At 35.5% G+C, this 22,114-nt stretch overlaps 1 protein-coding gene across 1 annotated transcript; it reads right to left on the reverse strand.

Moving 5' to 3' along the window:
• Positions 1-9,418: 9,418 nt before the first annotated feature.
• Positions 9,419-16,109, reverse strand: LOC123881729 (ubiquitin-conjugating enzyme E2-17 kDa). Its single transcript, XM_045930460.1, has 5 exons — positions 15,939-16,109; positions 15,761-15,841; positions 14,325-14,452; positions 9,989-10,093; positions 9,419-9,782 (listed from the first exon to the last, which is right to left on the reverse strand). Exons 2-5 carry the CDS (start codon positions 15,828-15,830, stop codon positions 9,639-9,641), a joined length of 447 nt encoding a protein of 148 aa, XP_045786416.1. The 5' UTR covers positions 15,831-15,841; positions 15,939-16,109; the 3' UTR covers positions 9,419-9,638.
• Positions 16,110-22,114: the final 6,005 nt, after the last annotated feature.

The following is a 22,114-nucleotide window of genomic DNA, read 5'->3' on the forward strand; positions in this document are numbered from 1 at the left end:
ATATACCGGTTTAAGACTTTGGTGGAGGAATCTCGGTTTGAGGTGGAGGTACACCAAAGTGGTATGGCTATGAAGACCTTGTGTGGAAGCAACGGTGATCAAGCTTGGTAACTTGCTAGACTGCTGGAGGTAGTTGGACACAAGGAGAGTTTGAGGTTGCAGCTTGAGAAACCACCTAAAAATTCCAAGGTTGGTTGGAGGCAAGCATATCTTCAAGAGTACGGAAAGCTACAATCCGGGGTTTGAAGAGGGTATGGTTTAGCTTGTGTATTGTCCTAAAAATCCAAGGGCAATTGGAGGCAAGCATTTTTCGGGAGTACGGAGAGGTAGACTCCGGGGGCCGAAGAGGGTATGGTGTAAACAAGTGGACAGAGCAGCACGGTGGTTGATGGGAAGTTGGCATCACCATCGTTTTAAAGGCAAGGTGGAGATTGTTGCAAATTGCCTTGAAAACGTGAAGAAAAACAACACTAGTCTGCTGTTTTCCGCCCCGGGCGGAAAACCTGTGTTTCGGGCGGAAATTTGAAGCAGAATAAGGGGGGCTCTCTGTTTTGCCGCCCCAGGCGGAAATCTTGGTGTTTCAGGCGGAAATTTCCGCCCCAGGCGGAAAAAGCTGCGCCTCGGGCGGAAATCACTGCAGGGTATTTAAAGGGTCACGTTTTCTGTTTTTTCTGAGGAAGTTTAGAGGGTTTCTTTCACCAAAACGGCGGCTAGGGTTAAGAGGGTTACTCTTGGTTCATCTCTAGGTTTTGGGTGTTGATTCTTTCATCTTGTAATCACTTATCATTGAAATCTCTTGGTCACGGGAAGAGATTTGGGAAAAGGGTAGAATTAGGGTTGAAGTCTAATTCTTGCAACTCTTTTGTATTGAATCTCGTTGTAATCAAGCTTTTCATTGATAGTGGAACGGAGGCTGGCTCTCTCCCCCAGAGTAGGTCGGTTTTGACTGAACTGGGTAAACAATTGCTTCGTGTTCTTTACAGTTTTATTACTTATCTTTTGTTCGTGATTATTATTGCTATTCGCTTATTTTGATTGCTTAATCGTATTTGCTCCACACATCAAGATTATTATTGGTGTGATTTTATCGAATTCACAACAATTGGCGCCCACCGTGGGGCAAAGGATCAAACGAATTAAGTATCATGGGTTCTAAGTGGGAGATTGAGAAGTTCACCGGTAAAAATGACTTCGGTTTATGGAAGGTGAAGGTACGGGCAATATTAACACAACAAAAGTGTGTTGAAGCATTGTTGGGCATATCGAATATGCCAAATACTCTCTCGAACGCAGAAAAGAGCGAGATGAATGATAAGGCTTTGAGTGTCATTATCTTGTGCCTCGCGGATAATGTGTTGAGGGAAGTAGCTAAAGAAAAAACTGCGGCGGCTATGTGGACCAAGCTGGATGCGTTGTATATGACGAAGTCTTTGGCACATAAGCAGTGTTTGAAAGAACGGTTGTTTTTCTTTCGAATGATGGAGAACAAGCCTGTGGTGGAGCAACTTTCGGAGTTCAACAAGATCATTGACGACTTGGCAAACATTGACGTGAATTTGGAAGACGAGGACAAGGCCTTTCATTTGTTGTGTGCTTTACCCAAATCACTTGAAAATCTCAAGGATGCGTTGCTTTATGGCAAAGAAGGTACTATCACATTGGATGAAGTTCAATCGGCTTTGAGGACCAAGGAGTTGACAAAGTTGAGAGACTTGAGGGTTGATGATAGTGCGGAAGGGTTAAATATGATGAGGGATAGAAGTGAGAACGACGGTAGAGGAAAGGGGAAGAAATATGGGTCAAAGTCTAGGCCAAAAGGTGATAATGGTGGCAGGTTCAGATGCTTCTATTGTCAGGATCCGGGTCACTTCAAGAAGGACTGTCCTCAGAGAAGGGGCAGCGGTAGTTCGTCAGCTCATGTTGCCGTTGATGAGGAGGAAGGCTATGAGAGTGCGGGAGCACTCATAGTCACCAGTTGACACTCATAGCTTGCTCATCAGCCTGGAGAGGCGGTGGTAATAATACTCAACATCAGCCTGGAGAGGCGGTGGTAATAATACTCAACATCAGCCTGGAGAGGCGGTGGTAATAATACTCAACATCGGCCTGGAGAGGCGGTGTAATAATACTCAACATCAGCCTGGAGAGGCGGTGGTAATAATACTCAGGATTACGTTCGAAACAACAACTTCATTACTGTGAGAATGCGGATGTGCTAGTGTGGTGAAGTTGGGAATCAATGGAGTTGAAGTCATGGACTTTGGATGCTCCGATCACATGTGCTTTGAGGAAGGAGTACTTTGAAGCCCTAGAGCTAGTTGAAGGTGGAGTTTGTTCATCTTGGCGACGGGAAAGCTTATAAGGTTCAAGGTATGGTTGAATTTCTTTCACACAATGCGAGGTATTGTTCTTGAGCTTTGTTACTAGTTGTGATTCTCATGGTGTGGATAAGTTGTGAAACTTCGGTTGGTTGTTAGTGACATTGGTTGGTTTTAGTTGTACTAGTGAAATGAAGTTTACTAGGTGGTGGAACTAAACCGGGAAGTGTTGGAGACTAACAATGACTTGATGTGTGTTTCGGAGTAGTTGAAAAGTTTTACGTTACAAGGTGGAAGACATGGTGGATATACCGGTTTAAGACTTTGGTGGAGGAATCTCGGTTTGAGGTGGAGGTACACCAAAGTGGTATGGCTATGAAGACCTTGTGTGGAAGCAACGGTGATCAAGCTTGGTAACTTGCTAGACTGCTGGAGGTAGTTGGACACAAGGAGAGTTTGAGGTTGCAGCTTGAGAAACCACCTAAAAATTCCAAGGTTGGTTGGAGGCAAGCATATCTTCAAGAGTACGGAAAGCTACAATCCGGGGTTTGAAGAGGGTATGGTTTAGCTTGTGTATTGTCCTAAAAATCCAAGGGCAATTGGAGGCAAGCATTTTTCGGGAGTACGGAGAGGTAGACTCCGGGGGCCGAAGAGGGTATGGTGTAAACAAGTGGACAGAGCAGCACGGTGGTTGATGGGAAGTTGGCATCACCATCGTTTTAAAGGCAAGGTGGAGATTGTTGCAAATTGCCTTGAAAACGTGAAGAAAAACAACACTAGTCTGCTGTTTTCCGCCCCGGGCGGAAAACCTGTGTTTCGGGCGGAAATTTGAAGCAGAATAAGGGGGGCTCTCTGTTTTGCCGCCCCAGGCGGAAATCTTGGTGTTTCAGGCGGAAATTTCCGCCCCAGGCGGAAAAAGCTGCGCCTCGGGCGGAAATCACTGCAGGGTATTTAAAGGGTCACGTTTTCTGTTTTTTCTGAGGAAGTTTAGAGGGTTTCTTTCACCAAAACGGCGGCTAGGGTTAAGAGGGTTACTCTTGGTTCATCTCTAGGTTTTGGGTGTTGATTCTTTCATCTTGTAATCACTTATCATTGAAATCTCTTGGTCACGGGAAGAGATTTGGGAAAAGGGTAGAATTAGGGTTGAAGTCTAATTCTTGCAACTCTTTTGTATTGAATCTCGTTGTAATCAAGCTTTTCATTGATAGTGGAACGGAGGGTGGCTCTCTCCCCCAGAGTAGGTCGGTTTTGACTGAACTGGGTAAACAATTGCTTCGTGTTCTTTACAGTTTTATTACTTATCTTTTGTTCGTGATTATTATTGCTATTCGCTTATTTTGATTGCTTAATCGTATTTGCTCCACACATCAAGATTATTATTGGTGTGATTTTATCGAATTCACAACAATACACACGAGGTCGGAGAGGAAGTATTTGGAGTTGATGATTTCCTTCAATACTCCATTGATAAAGGAGAGCATAGTAACTTTACACGGTGGTCAAGCTAAAGCCACGTAGAAATAAGGACCTCAACAAATTGTTAAAGTGGAAAAAAGCGTTGCTAATCTCAAGAATCCCCAGGAACACAGCGTTGAAAATGAGCAATTTTTGGCGTGGCCTTCGAGTATTTTCACTGTACTCCATTGTTATTGTTTGTGGTCCAATATGCAATAGAGAAAGAAAATAAAAACAAAAATATTGTACCAGTACAAAACGAAAGGAAAGAGCAGGAGTAACTAGTATAAGTATAACCAACAACGACACTATACAATTGAATAGTCCAAATCAATAGTATGACACTGCTTATATTGCTGTAACCACTCTCTGCATCTTCAGACACTGCTTGCCTGCATATACCTCTCTTTTCAGTAACAAAAATTATCGGAAGAAGAGTATCAATTACACTTTCAAAATTGATTTCTCACACTAATAAAATCAATATTTTTTATACTAATTTAACTATTAAAATTTTACTTTTAAGATAAATAAATGAAATATTTAAAAGGAGAAGGTTAATTTGTGTCCTTAAGACACATGTTAAGAAAGTAAAAATAGAAATTATTAAATGTTAATTTGTGCATTTTGGCTTTTGAAGCATTAAATTTCTTGTATCATTAAATGTTGAATTTCTATTTTGGTATATCTTAACATGTGCCTTAAGGGTAGGGCACATGTTAACAAGACCCTATTTAAAATTACCGGAATTTGATATTGATATTTGATATGTTGAAAAAATAGAGTTTTTTATTTTTTACTTACATCAAGTGTATTTTTATTTTTTTTGAAAATTATCATTAAATATGATATGAAAAAGTTAGTTTTCATCTATATTTTGTCCCTTTTTTTTTTAATGACAAATATTATTATTAATAATCAGTTTTTCACAAGACGAAAAGAGACCCGTAAAAAAGGGCTATAAAAACAAAGACATTGTATATAAGCGGAACGCCAATAAAAATATCAAAAGATACATTACCTAATGGAGATTCATTTTTAATTTCATTCTTAAAAAGATACTCACTAGTTTCCATACCACTAGAGAAGACAACAATCCGACTCTTAAAAATGTCACTATACACAATACACTAAATTTAGTTTTCCGATGATTTATTTATCTGGCAACTTCTAACATGAAAGAGTGAGACAAGTGGTGCACGGTGCACCACTTGTCAATATCTCGATAACGGAAATAAATTTTATAAAATCCATCGTTGGATTGAAACTTTATATCATATAGATCATTCATATATATTTTTAGAAAAATTGAACATCATTTGATGTGTTATTGAGACCCATCAAAATTAACGGTATTCAGTAAAAATTCATAAACCGTTAATCTTGATGAGTCTCAATAACATATCAAATGATGTTCAATTTTTCTAAAAATTTATATGAATGATCTATATGATATAAACTTTCAATTAAACGGTAAATTTTATAAAATTTGCTTTCGTTATCGAGATATTGACAAGTGGTGCATGGTGCATCACTTGTCTCACTCTTTCATTTTAGCCAAAGCCTATTTATCTTATTGAACATTAAACATGAATATTTCCCGAGATTCAAATATTACTCCCAGTTCACTATAATGTTAAACTCTAGCTTCTTTCATTCGCTATTACCAAGTCATTAGTTAAACATGAAAATTATCATTAAATATTTTTTTTACTCTTATTTATTGTATTTTAACCCATCAAATTACTTCACTAACTATAACTAATAAGAACATATTTCCTCTAGACACAAATATAAGAAAAAAAATTTGGACACAAATATAAGTAAAAATCGACTACTTTTAAACTAATTAATACTATTATTCCTAATATACCCTTGTTTAATCATTTAACTTTTCAAAAGTTTATGTAATTTCCAAGACATAAATCAATTTTTAAAGGGTAATATAGTAAACTTAACTCATACTTTGCATTAAATTAAGAAAATTAACTATACTTAACTAAATTTCTTAAACACCGCATAAACGATTATTTTTTCTTATATTTGTGTCCGGAAAAAGTATTAATAAACAAACTAACTTTATTATTGAAATTAACACAATTAATTTTTTATAAAATGTAAAAAGATTTTGAAAAATAAAACATCTATTATAACACGGACACGGAGAGAATACAGCATAACCTTGCAAGTTGCAACTTAAATGGTTTCCTAACTTTGGAAATTTAGTCAATTAGTCCAAAACCCTGAGACATTTTACATCATGACACATATTCTAACTTTTTTAGTCTAAAGTTTGAATTGTCATTTATATAGTCAACAACATGATTGTGCAACCACATGCAATTAATTCATTTGGATTTTTGTGTGTTTTTTTTAAGAGATCATTTGTGTAATCTATTTTTTTGAAATATAGAAAATGTTTTTCTCAAAATAATTTTTTTCGTTTTTAGTTCTTCAAAAATACTAGTTAGCATGACCTATGTATACTACTACACATCAAATATAAACAACAAAAATAATCATGTCTTATGTCTAAAATATAACAAAATTCGATTAACTCTACTATGTTTAAGGTTACTTTTCTCAAAATATCCTTATATTATTTATTTCCTCCGGTCTTTAATACAAGAAAATTTTCACTCTTTAGATACATTAAAATATTGATGTATCTAAATTATGATTTGGTTTAGATACATCAATATTTCAATGTATTTAAAAAGTAGAAGTTTTCTTATATTAAGGACCGGAGGAAATATTTATTTAATAATTCTTAATGTCATACGAAAAAAAATGTTACATCGTGCAATGAATGTACTCTCCTATTTGTAAATTACAGTTAGATTAGATTTTGCCTTGGGGAGCAAGCAAAGGCAAAATAAGCATGCAGGTCAACAACCACGTGTTATGATATGTGGTGCTTTGGGAGGAGTAAAACGTTGCACAAGAGTGACCGAAATCTTTGCTTATTTTTGCTTGTCCACCAAGCGACACTGACCTTTTATTTACACTTTTATTTTTAATTTTAATTACTACCTTGGCCTCCAAGTTCCACATCTCTTTTGTAATAAACCACTCACTTAAATTCTAGCAACTTGCTATGACCTCAGCAAAAACACGTCCCACTCCTGTTGCATTATTAGTGCTCTCAAGCATCCCTAACTAATGGATAACATAGCATTATACTAGTAGCATATTAAAATTAAATAAATTCATAGGTCAACTCAACCTTCCAATTGTAAAAGATTCTTCTAATTCATGCATGATTCGGCCCTAATACACGGCAAATTATATTTGTACATATCTCTTCAAATATCAAGTCTTTTAAAGTTGTTTTTTTTTTTGGTTAATTAAAAGTTGAAAGATGCTATTTTTTTTGTTTACAATCAGCTGAGAATCGAACTCAGGACCTATAACATACTACACAAATCCCTCATCATTAGACCAAACCTAGTGGCTTTGAAAAATGCTATTTGTTAGGAATGATTTAAGAGAAGAAATACAAGAATCAAACTTTGTAGTATCTTAAAAAATGATGTCACTTGTTCTTATGAGCTTAGCTCAGTTGACAGTGACATCACACTATATGTACAAGAGTCGGAGTTCGAACATCGGACACTCCACATTTTCATTTTAAGGTGGATTTTCTAGCCATTAAACTATTTGACAAAAAAATTAAAAAATGATGTCATTTTAATATCCTTCTTTAGTGGAAATCATGGGGGTAATGGATGTAAACAAGGGTGAAGATTTATTCTTACAATCATGTCAAACTAATGTACTGATGTAATTCCTAACTAATATGGCTGTACGAGAATCCGTAGCTACTAAGGAAGAGGGTCGAGCCATAACGGATTGATGTGGCATAGCGGCGACTTTTCCATTAAAAGTTTAGTTGAATTAAATTCGGAGACTCATGAGTCAAGATAGACCTTATGAAAAAAAAATGTTAGTTGCAAATTACTTATGAACAAATTTTATCAATGACAAAAATATCTTTGTGATATCAATCTCTTTTCAACCTTTACATTTCAAAGGTAACATCATATACATCCATTAGAAGATGAACACCTTAAAAACCATTTTTTTCCTTGTTATTAAACATGAAAATGAGAAAAGTTACGTATGTTGAATTTCTTTTTCCTTATTAAGATAAGAGCAATGCTATGTAAGCCGAAAGAATCTTTCACGAAGTGGTTGCGAATAGCTCTTGGGCGGAAAACATAGGGTGCTTGTTATTATAATTTTTTTGATGAAGTGGTCAGGGAAAAAAAATGAAATCTAAGGGACAATAAATTGCCAAGTCATTCGCCACCTGTTCACGAAAGTGATTTCGCTGTATCTAGCATTATACTTTAGATAATTACACATGAACGAAAGGTCTACGTGCAACAAGCTGCGCCGCTAAACCTAGGTTAAGGATATAAATAATACAACCACAACCAAAAGGAAAAATGCTTAATATAGCAACAAAACACATTACAAGATCACAAACAAGTTAAAGCACTCCACAAGTGAAAGTTTGACCAAATTTATATCCACTACCTCTCATTTTCTGGCCATAATGAGATTTTATTGGTCCACTACGATTCGTAAGGCATTCTTGATCAGAAGTCCTCGAGAAAAATAGCATTGATGTAATCAAAAAAGTATGAATAATATAAATTTTTCTCTTGTAAAAATCTCTAGCACACAAACATGATATACCACTTTCTTTCCTTGGGGAAAAAGAAAGTTGAAATATGAAACTAGTCATAATTGAAAATACCTATAACATTGCCTTCATTTTCTATATAGAGGACACAAGAACCATTGCTTACTGTCCCCACATTCACATACTCAAAGGACAAAAAACCAGTTCCTCCTAATATGATATGCTTCCTTGTAGTTGCAATGTCTCAATCATAAAATAATGTTTGAAAAGACAAATTGTATTGGAGATCAATACCTACCTCAAAACTTGCAACATACAACAGAAGCATTAAGCATAATTACTCTATACTCCGAAATAACTACATGTCAAGCAATACCAGGAAAGAAAAAACTACAGATTCAAGCACAAAAATATAATATAGAACATGAAGTAAAGTTATCATTAAGAAAGGTTACTATAGGTCACAATCGCTGTGACCTACCGAACTCACTGTCGTTATAAACTTATACTAACCCATCAAGCACAAACACTCTTCGGATTAGACGTGTCACGGCGTCGGACACATGACCGACATCATACCGACACTTATAATTACAATGAATTATGTCATTTTCTTAAATAATTACCGTGTCGACGTGTCGGTCTGTGTCCATGCCATAGAACCAAAGTTTAGGCATGAAATATAATTACACAATAATCTATACTCCTAACTTAGTCACACACATAATGTGCAAGGTTTCTTTTCAAAAAATACTATGAACCCAGATTCTCGACAGTTATGGAAATCAAAGTCGCACAGTCAGATCTTGATTGTGGATCAAAGATCAGACGACTTTGTCTAACTTTGTAAAGTCAACTTTAACATATATATCAAAATACGCCATCTGATATTTCATCTAACGACCAAGATCTACAACAGAATCCAAATCTGTTCACCAAGTAGAAGCAATTACCCAGTATGTAACTTTTGTATCTTTGTCATGAAATTGGAATATCAGGTCAACAAGCAGAAGAAAATTTGCATAACATTACAGTTTCCACAATCACAAAGTGTCTTACAATGAAATATCCACAAATGATAACTGGGGTCCCTTACCAGCTTTGAGTTCCACTAAACAATAAAGAAAGCATTTCAAATTCATTCAAAATATCTGTAGCTCTTTTACATAAATTATGACACTACTGCTTTTATTGAACAGCTAGGACAAACATGATCATCCCATGGCATACTTCTGTGTCCAGCTGCGAGCTGTGGCTTCGTACTTGGACCTGTCGGTCTTGTACATGTGTGCAATTTCAGGCACAAGTGGATCATCAGGGTTGGGGTCCGTCAGCAATGAGCAAATTGATAAAAGGACCTAAAATATATGGATTAGTTTCTCGGAGGGTCTAAACAGCAATCTATAGAAACAAAATTTACAGACTACATTCCTTAATATGTAAAATTTCAACGCTAATGCTCGGCAACTGTCTCATGACAGGCATGATATATAAACAGTAGCTCAGAAATTACATTATCTATGTTGAGTAAGTGGCAAGAGAAACAAGCAAGATAATATCAAACCTTGGATATGGTTAGTGCTGGGCTCCACTGTTCCTTGAGAATGTCGAGACATATACTGCCATTACTATTGATGTTTGGGTGGAAGACCTTGGTCCTAAAAGCAACCTGCAGTTGTTAATCACATTAGTTTTATTAGTTCTACACTTAGTCTTAAAAAGTAATAAATGTTCACTAATTTACTACTGCAAAGTAAAACAGTAGTAGTTTAAAAAGAAAATTAAACTAGAAAATCCTACTGTAAGATTGGATTAGCAAAGTTCTTCCATTAACTTCCAGTTCCACGACCCAGTTTTCCATACACTAATTAAACTTTCATTCAAACCTCTTTTTAACTAACCACAAGCTATGTAGCCAAGCACAGGCGCATGCAAGAACACACTGGGGTGACAAAAAGAGGCGAATCCCGAAACAAAAATGTGGGAAGCAACAGTCCAGACACATACCCCCTCAATGTAAAAAGGATAGGACTTCGAAAGGAGCATTTTGGTTAAACAAAAACGTAGGTTGATAAAAGTAATCAGACGAGGTTGCTTGTTGTGGGATGGGATTGATGTACACAGTTAAGGTGGTGCTCAAGAAGCGGCAGAGAGGAAATTGCTAAAAGAACACGGTCTCCAAAACTACTTTAAGAAATTGGGAAGGACCATTCTCTTCATCCATCCATTATGCGGTGATAGATACATCATAATTTTTTAAATCTTCCCAAAACTCTTGTTCTACATTCTTTTCTATAGTATTTTGTTTCCTACAGAGATTCTCAAAACACATCAGGCAATGAAAAGTGTATAATTATAAAAGAAAAGCTTTTCAATCCAGACTCTACTACCCTTTGGTGCAAATACAATTGTGCAATGTGGAATAAGTCATAATAATTAGTAACATTTTCTTCTTCTTTTGAATGCAATGTATTCAGCAAAAGAAAACATTAGAGACCTTCACGCAAATGGATTTTCACAACTAAAAATTGATCTCCAATAATGAGCAGTGATGTGTTGTTCGATCCACGTACACTGTTTGGAATTTGGATAAAAAATGTGAAGGAGGGATGTTGGATGGGGAGAGAAAGATGGGAATATACAAGTTTCTATTGCCTGTTTATGGAGAGAAAGTAGAGAAAATGGAAAGATCGATGTGGAACACAAAATTTCTCCAAAGAAAAAATAAAACACGAATTTGAAGACAATTTCACTGTCATTTTATATATCTGTTTCTCTCCCATCTAATTTGTAAAAGGCATATCAAAACAACATATCTTCTTCCTCTTCCCATTTTTCATCCCAACCAAAACAGCAGAGAGAAGATTTGATGTTTTCTCTATTTTCTCTTTTCTTCATTTTTTTACAATCCTATTTTCTCCTTGCATCCAAAAAGTCAAAATCATAGTGACTCAATATGAGACTAAGTGGTAGCTGAACACTATACTCATGCAATCTCATACAATGTTTGCAACTCCCATAGAGAGGCCCTATCTCTATTCTATATTTATAGATGAAAATTAAAATGCACATAAATAAATTGTTGCCTATGAACACTTCAAACAAACACATCCTCATGTCATTCACAGACGATCAAACCAATAATTCTGCATAAGGATAAATTCTTCCGTGATTTTAATGGAGAAAGCGATCTTATTTCCTGTGCTTAAAAAGACTAGAATACATATTACGCATGTATGAAAGTTCAGTTAAGCAAGTTCACAGTTGCATGTTTGCATATCAAAGTAAGATAAAAAGCAATGGAGAGAAGAAATTGCAATTCCATAGTATTGGTGGTAAGAATCTACTAGTGGAAAATTTCTCCTTAAATGGACTGAATAATCCAAATATTTTTAACCAGTCAGACAAAAAGAAAGAAACTTACGCACAGGTTATCTTTCTATTCTATAGCACAGAGAAAGTCCTCTATGTTTTATTTGTGGTTGATTATAATTGATTTACTTGCACCGCAGGCTATATAAAAACCTCTCATGATGTTTTCTACACACTTGCACAACAACAATAAGAAAAGACCCACAGTGAGATTGACAGAGAAGCTATATGGTGTTAGGATATAGAATGAAGGGAAATTAAAGTAGTTAAGAGTAGGTATAGAAGTTAATTAGTTAGTTATTTTAGTTAGTTGGGTTTGTTTGTTAGTTGTCTGTCGGTTAGTTTTCTGTTTTAGGCCAGATGTCATTGATCTTTGCCCTCTCCTTGTGTATAGGAATTCTATAACTATAGACTTCCATTCCCTTAGAAAGTATCTTATGAAAAATATTGTTTTGACTGGTTTCAAACCAGTGTTCAGAGAGTATCTTCTCTGGAATATCTTTTTTCTTTTTCTTATCAATATTGATATCTTTTTGGATAGCCAATTATTGGGTTCCTAACATATGGTAGGTAAACCCAATTCCCCGTATACAAAGTTATACAATTTCACTCCATAAACATTTTGCCATCTAGAAATTGTGTACTGGGTAGATGTGTTTATAAGATTCAAATGTGTTATTTGTTGTGATACAAAGGTGCCACCCAAGATCAAAGGAAAGAAAAATCAATTTATGGTACTGAGTGCAAGACAATAAAATGTAAACAGAAGCGAAACATCTAAGTGTTGCAGAGATTATAGTGTGGCTGATGTGTGGACATACAAGACAAGATCATGAATGAATGTGTTAGAGAGAAATTGGAGTGCATCAACTATTCAGCAAAAGATGGTTGGCTACATGACACTATTCAGCAAAAGATGGTTGGCTACATGACAAGATGAGAAGCACAATAATTAGAGACACTGAAAGACCAAAAAAAATACAAGCGAAAGAAATAATTAAAAAGGGCTTATATCTAAAAAAACGTTTATGAAGAACTGGTTCTTGACAAAACACAATCATGTTTGATCCATGTAGCCAACTCAACCTATAGTATGAAAAAAGACTTTGTTTTATTGTGTTCTCAAGAGAAAATGAAGTACCAGTGTACCATGAAATATGAAGGAGAAAATACAAGAGTGGATAAGGTATCCTCCAAAAGAAACTACAAACTGTTTGGGGCAAAACCCCACAGAAAAAACCAAAGCGAACAGGTTAGAAGGGGAACAAAAATGAACGCCACAACTGCCCCAAAATGCTCCTAGGGAACTCACTACTCAGTCAACAAAACAAAACACCCAACAAGAGAAAAATTCAACCTCCTAACAACACTTCTGTTTGCCTATGACATAGATGACAACCAAGGTTGTCAAGCGCGCGCTCTAAATCATGAGATTGTATGATTTCATGCGTTGTACCCCATCCACCATGCCGGATCGGTTCGAAAATTGTGAGAATCGCCAGATCGGTTCAAAGCTTCAAAAGAAGCTGTTTGAGCATCCTTGATATTTCATGCTCCTTCAGAATTTACGTTATACCCCTTCAACTATAAAATAAATGCAAGTATATTCATACCGAATAGAAAACCACGCCCACGGTCAAGGGAGTTTGGCTTTGCTCCATTTTCTATCCTCCATTTGTTGTCCATTTATGAGAGAGATAGACACAAATAAAAGACTTATGGACCCATTAATGGGATCCACTTATTAATATCATTGACCAATCTTGTGTCTATCTCTCTCATAAATGGACAAACAATGGAGGATAGTAAATGGAGCAAAGTCACACTCCAGTCAAGGGTAGCCATGCAAAAAGGGCTTATAGTTATACCTAAAAAACCTTTACAAAAAATGGGTTCTTGACAAAAACACGATCGTGTTGTTTTACTGTGTTCTGGAGAAAAAATGTACCATGAAATATGAAGGAGAAAACACGAGTGGATAAGGTATCCTCTCAAAAGAAACCAAAACCCGATTGGGAGGGGGGACACCACATAAAACCCCAAAGTATATGCATCAGAAGGAAAAACAGAAAACGAAACACCAACACTGCACCAAAATGCTCCTAACGAACTGAGTCCACAAAAAACAAAAACCCACAACAGAAGTGAAAAACTAGAAGCAACACCTTCAAAGCTTCAAAAGAAGCTGTCTGAGTCTCCTTCATGCCCCTCCAGAATTTACATTACCCCCTACCAAAGGTGTTCTACCCCTTCAACTATAAAATAGGTGCAAGTATATTCATACTTAATAGAAAACCACACCCACTGTAAACAGTTAGAGAAGTATGTGTACAAATACTGTCAAAAACGTTGGAGAATGAAGGAGACTGAACACTAACTTTACATTCACCATCATCATCGTGGAAATAAAATGCATTTGAAATCAGTTTAATTAGAGGTTGTATGTAAGCTTATTTAAAAGAAATACTCAGCATATCCCCAAAACACAACGATATGAGCAACTAATGGAGTAATGAAGGGTAGAGTACCTTTGGTGGCTTGAATGGATAGTCAGGAGGAAAATGAATTGAAACTAGGAAAACACCACCTGCGTATGGGCTATCAGTCGGTCCCATGATTGTGGCTTGCCAGTGGAACATGTCCTCAGCCACAGGACCTGATATAAACAACAGCAGTATCTTTTAAAGTTATTAACTAATTATGTTTAGAAGAAACAGAATATCCAAAGCTAATTGCAAAGAAAGTTACAACTTAAAACATCACGAAATAACATAAGCAGAAGATAAATATATCCGTAACAGAACTGATTAGAAGAGAGGAGCCTTTTAGAAGGGAAAGTATTGAGTTAAAATCAAGATTATAAAATTAATTGAATAAATTATCATAAACTTATAGATGTACATATATTTTATCATAATCTTAGCTATGGTTATGCTTTACAATTTTCCCCCTAAAATGAGTCACTGGAATGAACAATCTCACCCTCACTTTCCCATCTTAATAAGTTATTAATATGGAAAAGCGAGAGTGAGATTGCTATTAATAATAACAATGCAGACACAGTGACACAAATGAAACAGAAAATTGCATTTACACAAAGCTATTTGGATAAACAAAATTGCATTTACACAAAGTTACTAACAGAAAGAACCTAGCTAAACTAAGCCCCTATTTGGATAAACAACTTATTTGCAGCTTATAGCACAAGCGTTTATCATGATAAGCTATTCCTATAGCATCAAATAAAAGTAAATTAAATTGTTTTTGTATATGCTATAAGCTGTTTACATAAGCTATCTTAGAAAGCTTATAATAATAAGCCTAAAAATGCTTACTACGGGCCTGTTTGAATTGGTTTATTTAAGATTATCTACTAGCATAAATTTTGTGAGACTATTTGGAAGAGCTTATGAAATCAACTTATGACAATTTTCATAATTTTTTTAGCTTATTTTCATAAGTTCTCCAATATAGCTTATAAAAACAGCTCGCATCATATATAAAAAATTATTTTTATTTTATCTTTCAATATTAAAATAGCCCATGTAAGTTTATACATAAGCGCTTGTCGTGGTAAGAGCTTATGCTATAAGCTGCAAATAAGCTGTTTATCCAAACAAACCCTAAAAATGTCATAAGTTCTCCCAAACAGTCTCACAAAACTTATGCCAATAGATAAGTTCAAATAAGCCATCCAAACATGCCTAAATAACATAGTTAAAACATCAACAATAACAGATAAACAATTCAAGAATTTACATAAAGCCATGCATAAAAAAAAATACAGAAACAAGCAAAAAATTGAAGCACCTAGATATTTTTATATTCTATGTTGAATAATCAAAACCAATATAAAAATAGGGTTATTATCCTTCAAAATTTAAGGATAAAAATTAAACCTTTAAAACAAAATTTCATAAAATTGGGAAAAGAAAAAAAAGGGAAATGGATCAAGAAAGATAACCTGCACTGCATGATGTTGGAGGGTCTTTCTGCAAATCCTTGAGCTCCTTCAAGATGCGTTTCGATGCCATAATAATCGAAACTTCAAGAAAATAAAATTATATATATATATAAGTTACAGATCGTGAGAGGTAGAAAAGAATAAAGAAAATTGAAATGAAAAAGGAAGAAAAACAAACCTGAGTCCGAAGCGCAGAAGAAGAAGAAGAAGAAGAAGAAGAAGAAGAAGAAGGAATGATTCAGAGAGAGAGAGAGAGAAAGGGTTGAAGAAGAAAGGAAATGAGAGAATGTAGAAAAATTGAGAAAGATAAGAAATGGTATTGAATTGAATGATAGCGTAAGAAGAACGTTGTGACGTTTCTTTATGATTATTAATTTATTGGCTTTAATGCAGTTAGGGATGGCAGAAAAACCCAAACCCGTAAGACCCACCCGAACCCAAACCCAAGTCAACGGGCGAAACCCAAATTGAATGGGTTTGGGTTTGGGTTTGGGTGACACCCGAAAATATGGGTGTGGGTTTGGTATCATTCAAACCCACACCCGAAACCCATACACCCACCCGAAACATGTTAAAATTACCTAAATACCCCCACATATATATATAAGTGTAAAAGTAAAATTAGGTTTTTCACAAACCACAAACCAAAATTGTGTTTGAATTTTGCTTGAAAGTTGGAAGAACTTAATTTTGGTTTAGTTGTAATTTAATTTCTTGAAAGACTATTTTGTAATTTTAAATTCCCTTGTAATTTTAAACCTATGTTTTTGCTAAGTGATTGACAATATGTTTAAATTCCATTGTTTTTGCTTAAATTTACCTTGTTTTGCTTAAATTTGCAAAGTAGTACAAAATGTGTTGTGGGTTTGGGTTTGGGTGTAAAAAACCCGAACCCAATGGGTGTGGGCGTGGGTGTGGTTTTGCCACCCGAACTGATTTGGGTTTGGGTTTGGGTTTGGGTGTTGATTTCGGGTGTGGGTTTGGTATCACTCAAACCCGCACCCGTGGGCGCCCATTGCCATCCCTAAATGCAGTTTTGATCCCCTATTTTGAAAAACCTGAATTTTTAATCCCCTATTTTAAACCTCAGCACTTTTGATCCCCCTATTTTAGTTTTTTGTTAGTTTTAGTCCTCCACCTCAATTTGGTCAAACTTTTGCTAATGTATCATGCTCACTGATGACGTGACATTGTACATGTGGACAACTTGCTATGATGATGTCAGAAAAATTGGTGACACACAATATTTGACCTATAGAGATGTATGTTTTGCAATGGGATTCCTTAAAGATGATCGTGTTTACATCACTGCAATCAAAGAAGCAAAAGATTGGGGCTCGGGACACTATCTAAGGAAATTGTTTGTCCACATGTACAATGCCACGTCATCAGTGAGCATGACACATAAGCAAAAGTTTGACCAAATTGAGGTGGGGGACTAAAACTAACAAAAAACTAAAATAGGGGGATCAAAAGTGCTGAGTTTTAAAATAGGGGATCAAAAATTCAGGTTTTTCAAAATAGGGGATCAAAACTGCATTAAAGCATAATTTATTATATTATTATTTTTGGACAAAATTTAATTGCATTATATATGCATGGGAACTAATTCGAATTTGGATTATTCCATTTATTTATTTAATTAATACATTTGTCCCTAATTATAAGATCTTGTTTGACCACTGCACGTATGACAATGCATAATTTTGATCACTAGTATTTTTAGTTGTCTACTAGTAAAAATTATAAAAACTTAATATTTTGAAAATACTCATAAAAATAAATTAAACAAGATCTTATATGCTAATATTTACATTTATATATTATTAAAAAAATACGGTCAAAACAAGATAAATGAATAGTATATTTTTGTCAAACATTGTCTTATAATGAGAGACAGAAGTAGTATTATCTGGGTAAGGTTTGACCCCCACTTTGTATAGTTTCTCCTTTTTTTATATATTATATATGAGCAAATAGGCATAAAATTAGTGCTATTAGATATCTCTCTGATGTCTACTAGTCACTATGATGTCTTAAGATGCTCTTAATTTACCTAAAAAAAAGAAATGACAATTGGACTCATATTTACTTAGTACTCGCAAAAATATCCATAATGAATAGGTAAAAATTCGCATATTGAGTATGTATATGAGTAATTATACGCAAATAAGAGCATATAAAATTTATATCATATAGATAATTTATGTAGAATTTTACAGAAATTTAAAATCATTTGATATGTTATTGAAACTCACCAATATTAAGGGTTTATACATTTTTATTAAACACTGTTAATTTTTAAGAGTAAAAAGTGTTTTTTGTCTCTGTAAAGTTAGCGAATTTCGATTTTAGTCCCTGTAAAAAAGATCCTCTCATTTTGCACTTATAATTTTAAATTACTTTGGTTTTAGTCCTTAATATGCACATGTGACACAAAATGCTGACATGGCCAGAATCTGCCGACTAAACCATTGCCACGTGTTTAGAGGGTGCTGACTTGGCAAATTTCAAGGACGAAAACCAAAATTCGCACAAATTACAGGAACGAAAACCAAAATTCGCTCAAATTACAAGGACAAAAACCAAAATTAAGATTTTTTTTGACACTTGAGTCCACTTCGATATCACAACTATTTGAGTCAGGTGTTCCTTTTTGATTCTAGGCTTGCTTGGGAAAGAACCAAAGAGTATCTCGGATAGCCTTTTTTTTTTTGCTTGCGTTTGGGCATGCCCATATTCAGCAACCTACTGAATGCTCAATTAATAAAGGAATAAACAACACGAGTTGTCGCGCTATCGGAATACAATGGATTCAACAAGCATGTATGGATAGGTTGGGCATAACTATTTCAATCTCTCTCGCACTCGCTCTCTTGATCGACCAAACTGAATGGATACAATGAAGATAACAGATGGGAGAGTGACCCTAAGTACAATGATTGCCCTATGAGGTACCGTACTGTGCCCATGTTTTTCTTTTTTTGGTTCTTTTAGGAGGCGTCGAGGGGTATACCCCTAACATGATCGACCCAGTAGCTGAGCAACCCTCCGACGGCGCATTGACCTTGGACTGGAGAAGTTTCGAAGAAGAAGTCTTGTTATTGGCTATGCCATCTTCGAGCGAATCCAGCAAAGCGAGCGTGAATCAGCAGCCAGTGATTCCCGAACTAAAGCCTCCGCTTCTCGATGACAACTGCCGGTAAGAAGAGCTCGTTGATCAGTTGAGATTAAATTGGTGGGGGATGAGTCATAAAGATCAAATCCTCGACTCCTTCGTTCGTAGTTAGCTTTCGATCAAGAGATATGTCGAGGCCGCACTCGTGGCGTACATGTATTCTCGAGAAGTTGTTTTAGAAAATGACATATTATTAGAGGTTTCTTATTCTATCCGGATGGGCATGTGTTGAGTGAAAATGCTTACTCGCGTCATATAAGTCAAATTCTTAATTATGGAACCCGCCAAAGCATTCCCTATCGGTGGATTATAATATCCCTTCGAAACGCCGATCTGTTTTTAGATAAACGAATAGGGAGAGCAGATGCAAGCTTTTTCTTTCAATAGCCGGCCAAATGACTACATGATCATCGGTCCACTCTACCTCAATTCACCATTTCGAACTTTATACATAAGGTTTTTCCGTACAAGCTCCTTCTACCTATACATTAGTTGAAGCACCTAAAGGAGAATTTGGTGTCTTTCTGGTTAGTAATGGAAGCAATCGTCCCTACCGTCGTAAAATAAGAGCACCTAGCTCTGCCCATTTACAATAACTCGATTCTATGTCCAAACATCATATGCCAGCAGATGTGGTCACCATCACAGTACTAAAGATATAGTGTCTGGAGAGGTGGATAGATAGGACTGCTAGTTGCTCGATCAAGACCCTAGCTTTATTGCGAGTCGAAAACCTATTTCTACGGCATTACTCCGATAAAATTAAAATTTATGAAGATAAGAAAAATCATGGAATTCTCTGTAAAAGTTGTGAAACTAACAACTCTATTAGAAAGTCGAATTACCAACTTTTACACTATTTTTGAAGTGGATGAGATCGGTCGAGTGGTCTCAGACGTTTTTATGGATTGAACGAGATTCAAACTAGGGAATTGGTTGAATTTGCCAGCGGTGTGAAATGAATGTTGGAACAAAATTGAGATTTATATGTTCCCCGTGTGATTATTAAAGTTTTGATGATACCAAAGTATTAAATGTACAATTGGAGATACTAAAATTTATTTGTAAGTATGCAGAATTATTTTATAGGTAAGTTTTGAAATTATGCCACAAGATGACCATTCAGAAGTTCTTAAAGCTCAGAGGATATCAATGTCAGAAGATGTAAGTCTTAGAGGTTGGAAGCCTCAGCAGTTGATAGATCAGAAGATGATAAACCTCTGGATTGATCTTGATCTTTGTGAAGACTGTGTTATGAAGTTTGAATCATTGCATCAACACTTTTATCAATGAAGAAAGCGACCTCACAAGTGGTTCAGAATAGCTTTCTTACATAATCTCTAGTCTTAAGGAAGGAACGTGGTTTGTCTGTCTTCTTAGCTAAGAATGAAAAGTCTTCTCTGCATCAAGCCAAAGTAGCTGAAACTCTTGTTCAATTTTGGATTCTATTCAAATTCATGTCAAGACAAGTTCAAGCTGACAATCTTATCTTCATCAACGGTCATCTGCAACGTCTATAATTTCATTGGCATATAAATACAAGATGAATTGCATTGCTGCATACAACAATCCTACGCGCGAAATGGAATTGAAAGAATCTCCGCACAAAAGACTTAAAGCTCTGAAGCTCTTGTTCTGTCATACTCTGATAGTTCATTAAACACTTGTAACTTATCATACTTGTGTTTATTTAAGTCTTAGGTATATTTCTATACTTTCATTTGTAAACCTTTGTGGTTTTCGAAGTCTCTTGTTTATGTAACTTGAGCATTTGAGTAGGAAGTTTCTTGTTAGTTTAACTTGAGCAAGTGGTTGTAATCTTGGTGATTATTTTAGTGAAACTCTCTTGGAAGTGCAAGAGGACTGGACTACTCTCGATTTGTGAGAGGAACCAGTATAAATTCTTGTGTGTTCTTCTCTATCCTCTTACCTTTTATATTGTGCTTTAGTTTTATCCGCTGCTAACTCGAAAAAGTTTTAAAATACTAAAACACAATTCAACCCCCCCCCCCCTTATTGTGTTTTTCCACCTTCAATGAATAGCATTGAATATTGAGAATGAGAATTTCAGAATTGTTGTCTTTGGTAGTGATACCTCTATTAAAGAAGGAGACCTTGTCAAACGTACTGGATCTATTATGGATGTTCATGCGGGAAAAGCTATGCTAGGGCTTGTGGTCGACGGGTTGAGAGTACTTATTGATGGAAGAGGGGCTCTAAGCGATCCCGAGTGAAGACGCGTCGAAGTGAAAGCCCATGGGATTAATATATAACGTAAATTAGTGCACAAGCCTATGCGAACTGGGTTAAAAACGGTAGATAGCCTGATTCTTATAGGTTGTGGTCAACGAGAACTTATAATCGGGGACCGACAAACTGGAAAAACAGCTATTGCTATCGATACCATGTGAGACATTGTATTGTGTCTATGTAGCGATTGGACAGAAACGCTCAATTGTGGCACAATTAGTTCAAATTCTTTCATAAGCGAATGCTTTAGAATATTCCATTATAATATCAACCACCGCTTACACCCTGCAATTTCTGGCCCCATATTCTGGGTGTGCCATGAGAGTATATTTTTGCGATAATGGAATACACGAATTAATAATCTATGATGATCTTAGTAAACAAGCCATGGCATATCGACAAATGTCATTATTCACACAAAATTCGTGTACATGGACTATATTAAGATTTTTTTTACAAAGACTAAAACCCATTTTACCTTAATTTTAATGCATCTAATAACATATTAAATTGTTTTAGACATTATTGAACAATGCAACATTATTTTGGATGAATTTAGATGTTTTAAACGATTCAATATTGTTTGAATGTAAAAGGTCATATAATTTCCATATTGAATTTATATTTTTAGTCTAGCTCTGCCACTGCACCCGCACCCAGCCTTGCATCGACGTGCATCCCCTCACGTGCCTACGGTCTTTGTCCGAGTCTCGTTTTCCTCTCATATACTAGTTTGATTCTTGTACTTTCCTTTCTCCTCTCAAATCTACAACTATAAATTTGATTTCTTTGTTCTTTGTTATTTTGTTTTTGTTCTTTCTAGAAACAAAGTTACTTTTTCGGTTAATATGCGAGCGTGAAACATATTTTTTTTTTTTTAAGTTTGTGAACATTATTTTTTTCAGCCACACCAATATATCTGGTCT

Source organism: Trifolium pratense, linkage group LG4, assembly GCF_020283565.1.
Source record: "Trifolium pratense cultivar HEN17-A07 linkage group LG4, ARS_RC_1.1, whole genome shotgun sequence".
Taxonomy (NCBI): Eukaryota; Viridiplantae; Streptophyta; class Magnoliopsida; order Fabales; family Fabaceae; genus Trifolium; species Trifolium pratense.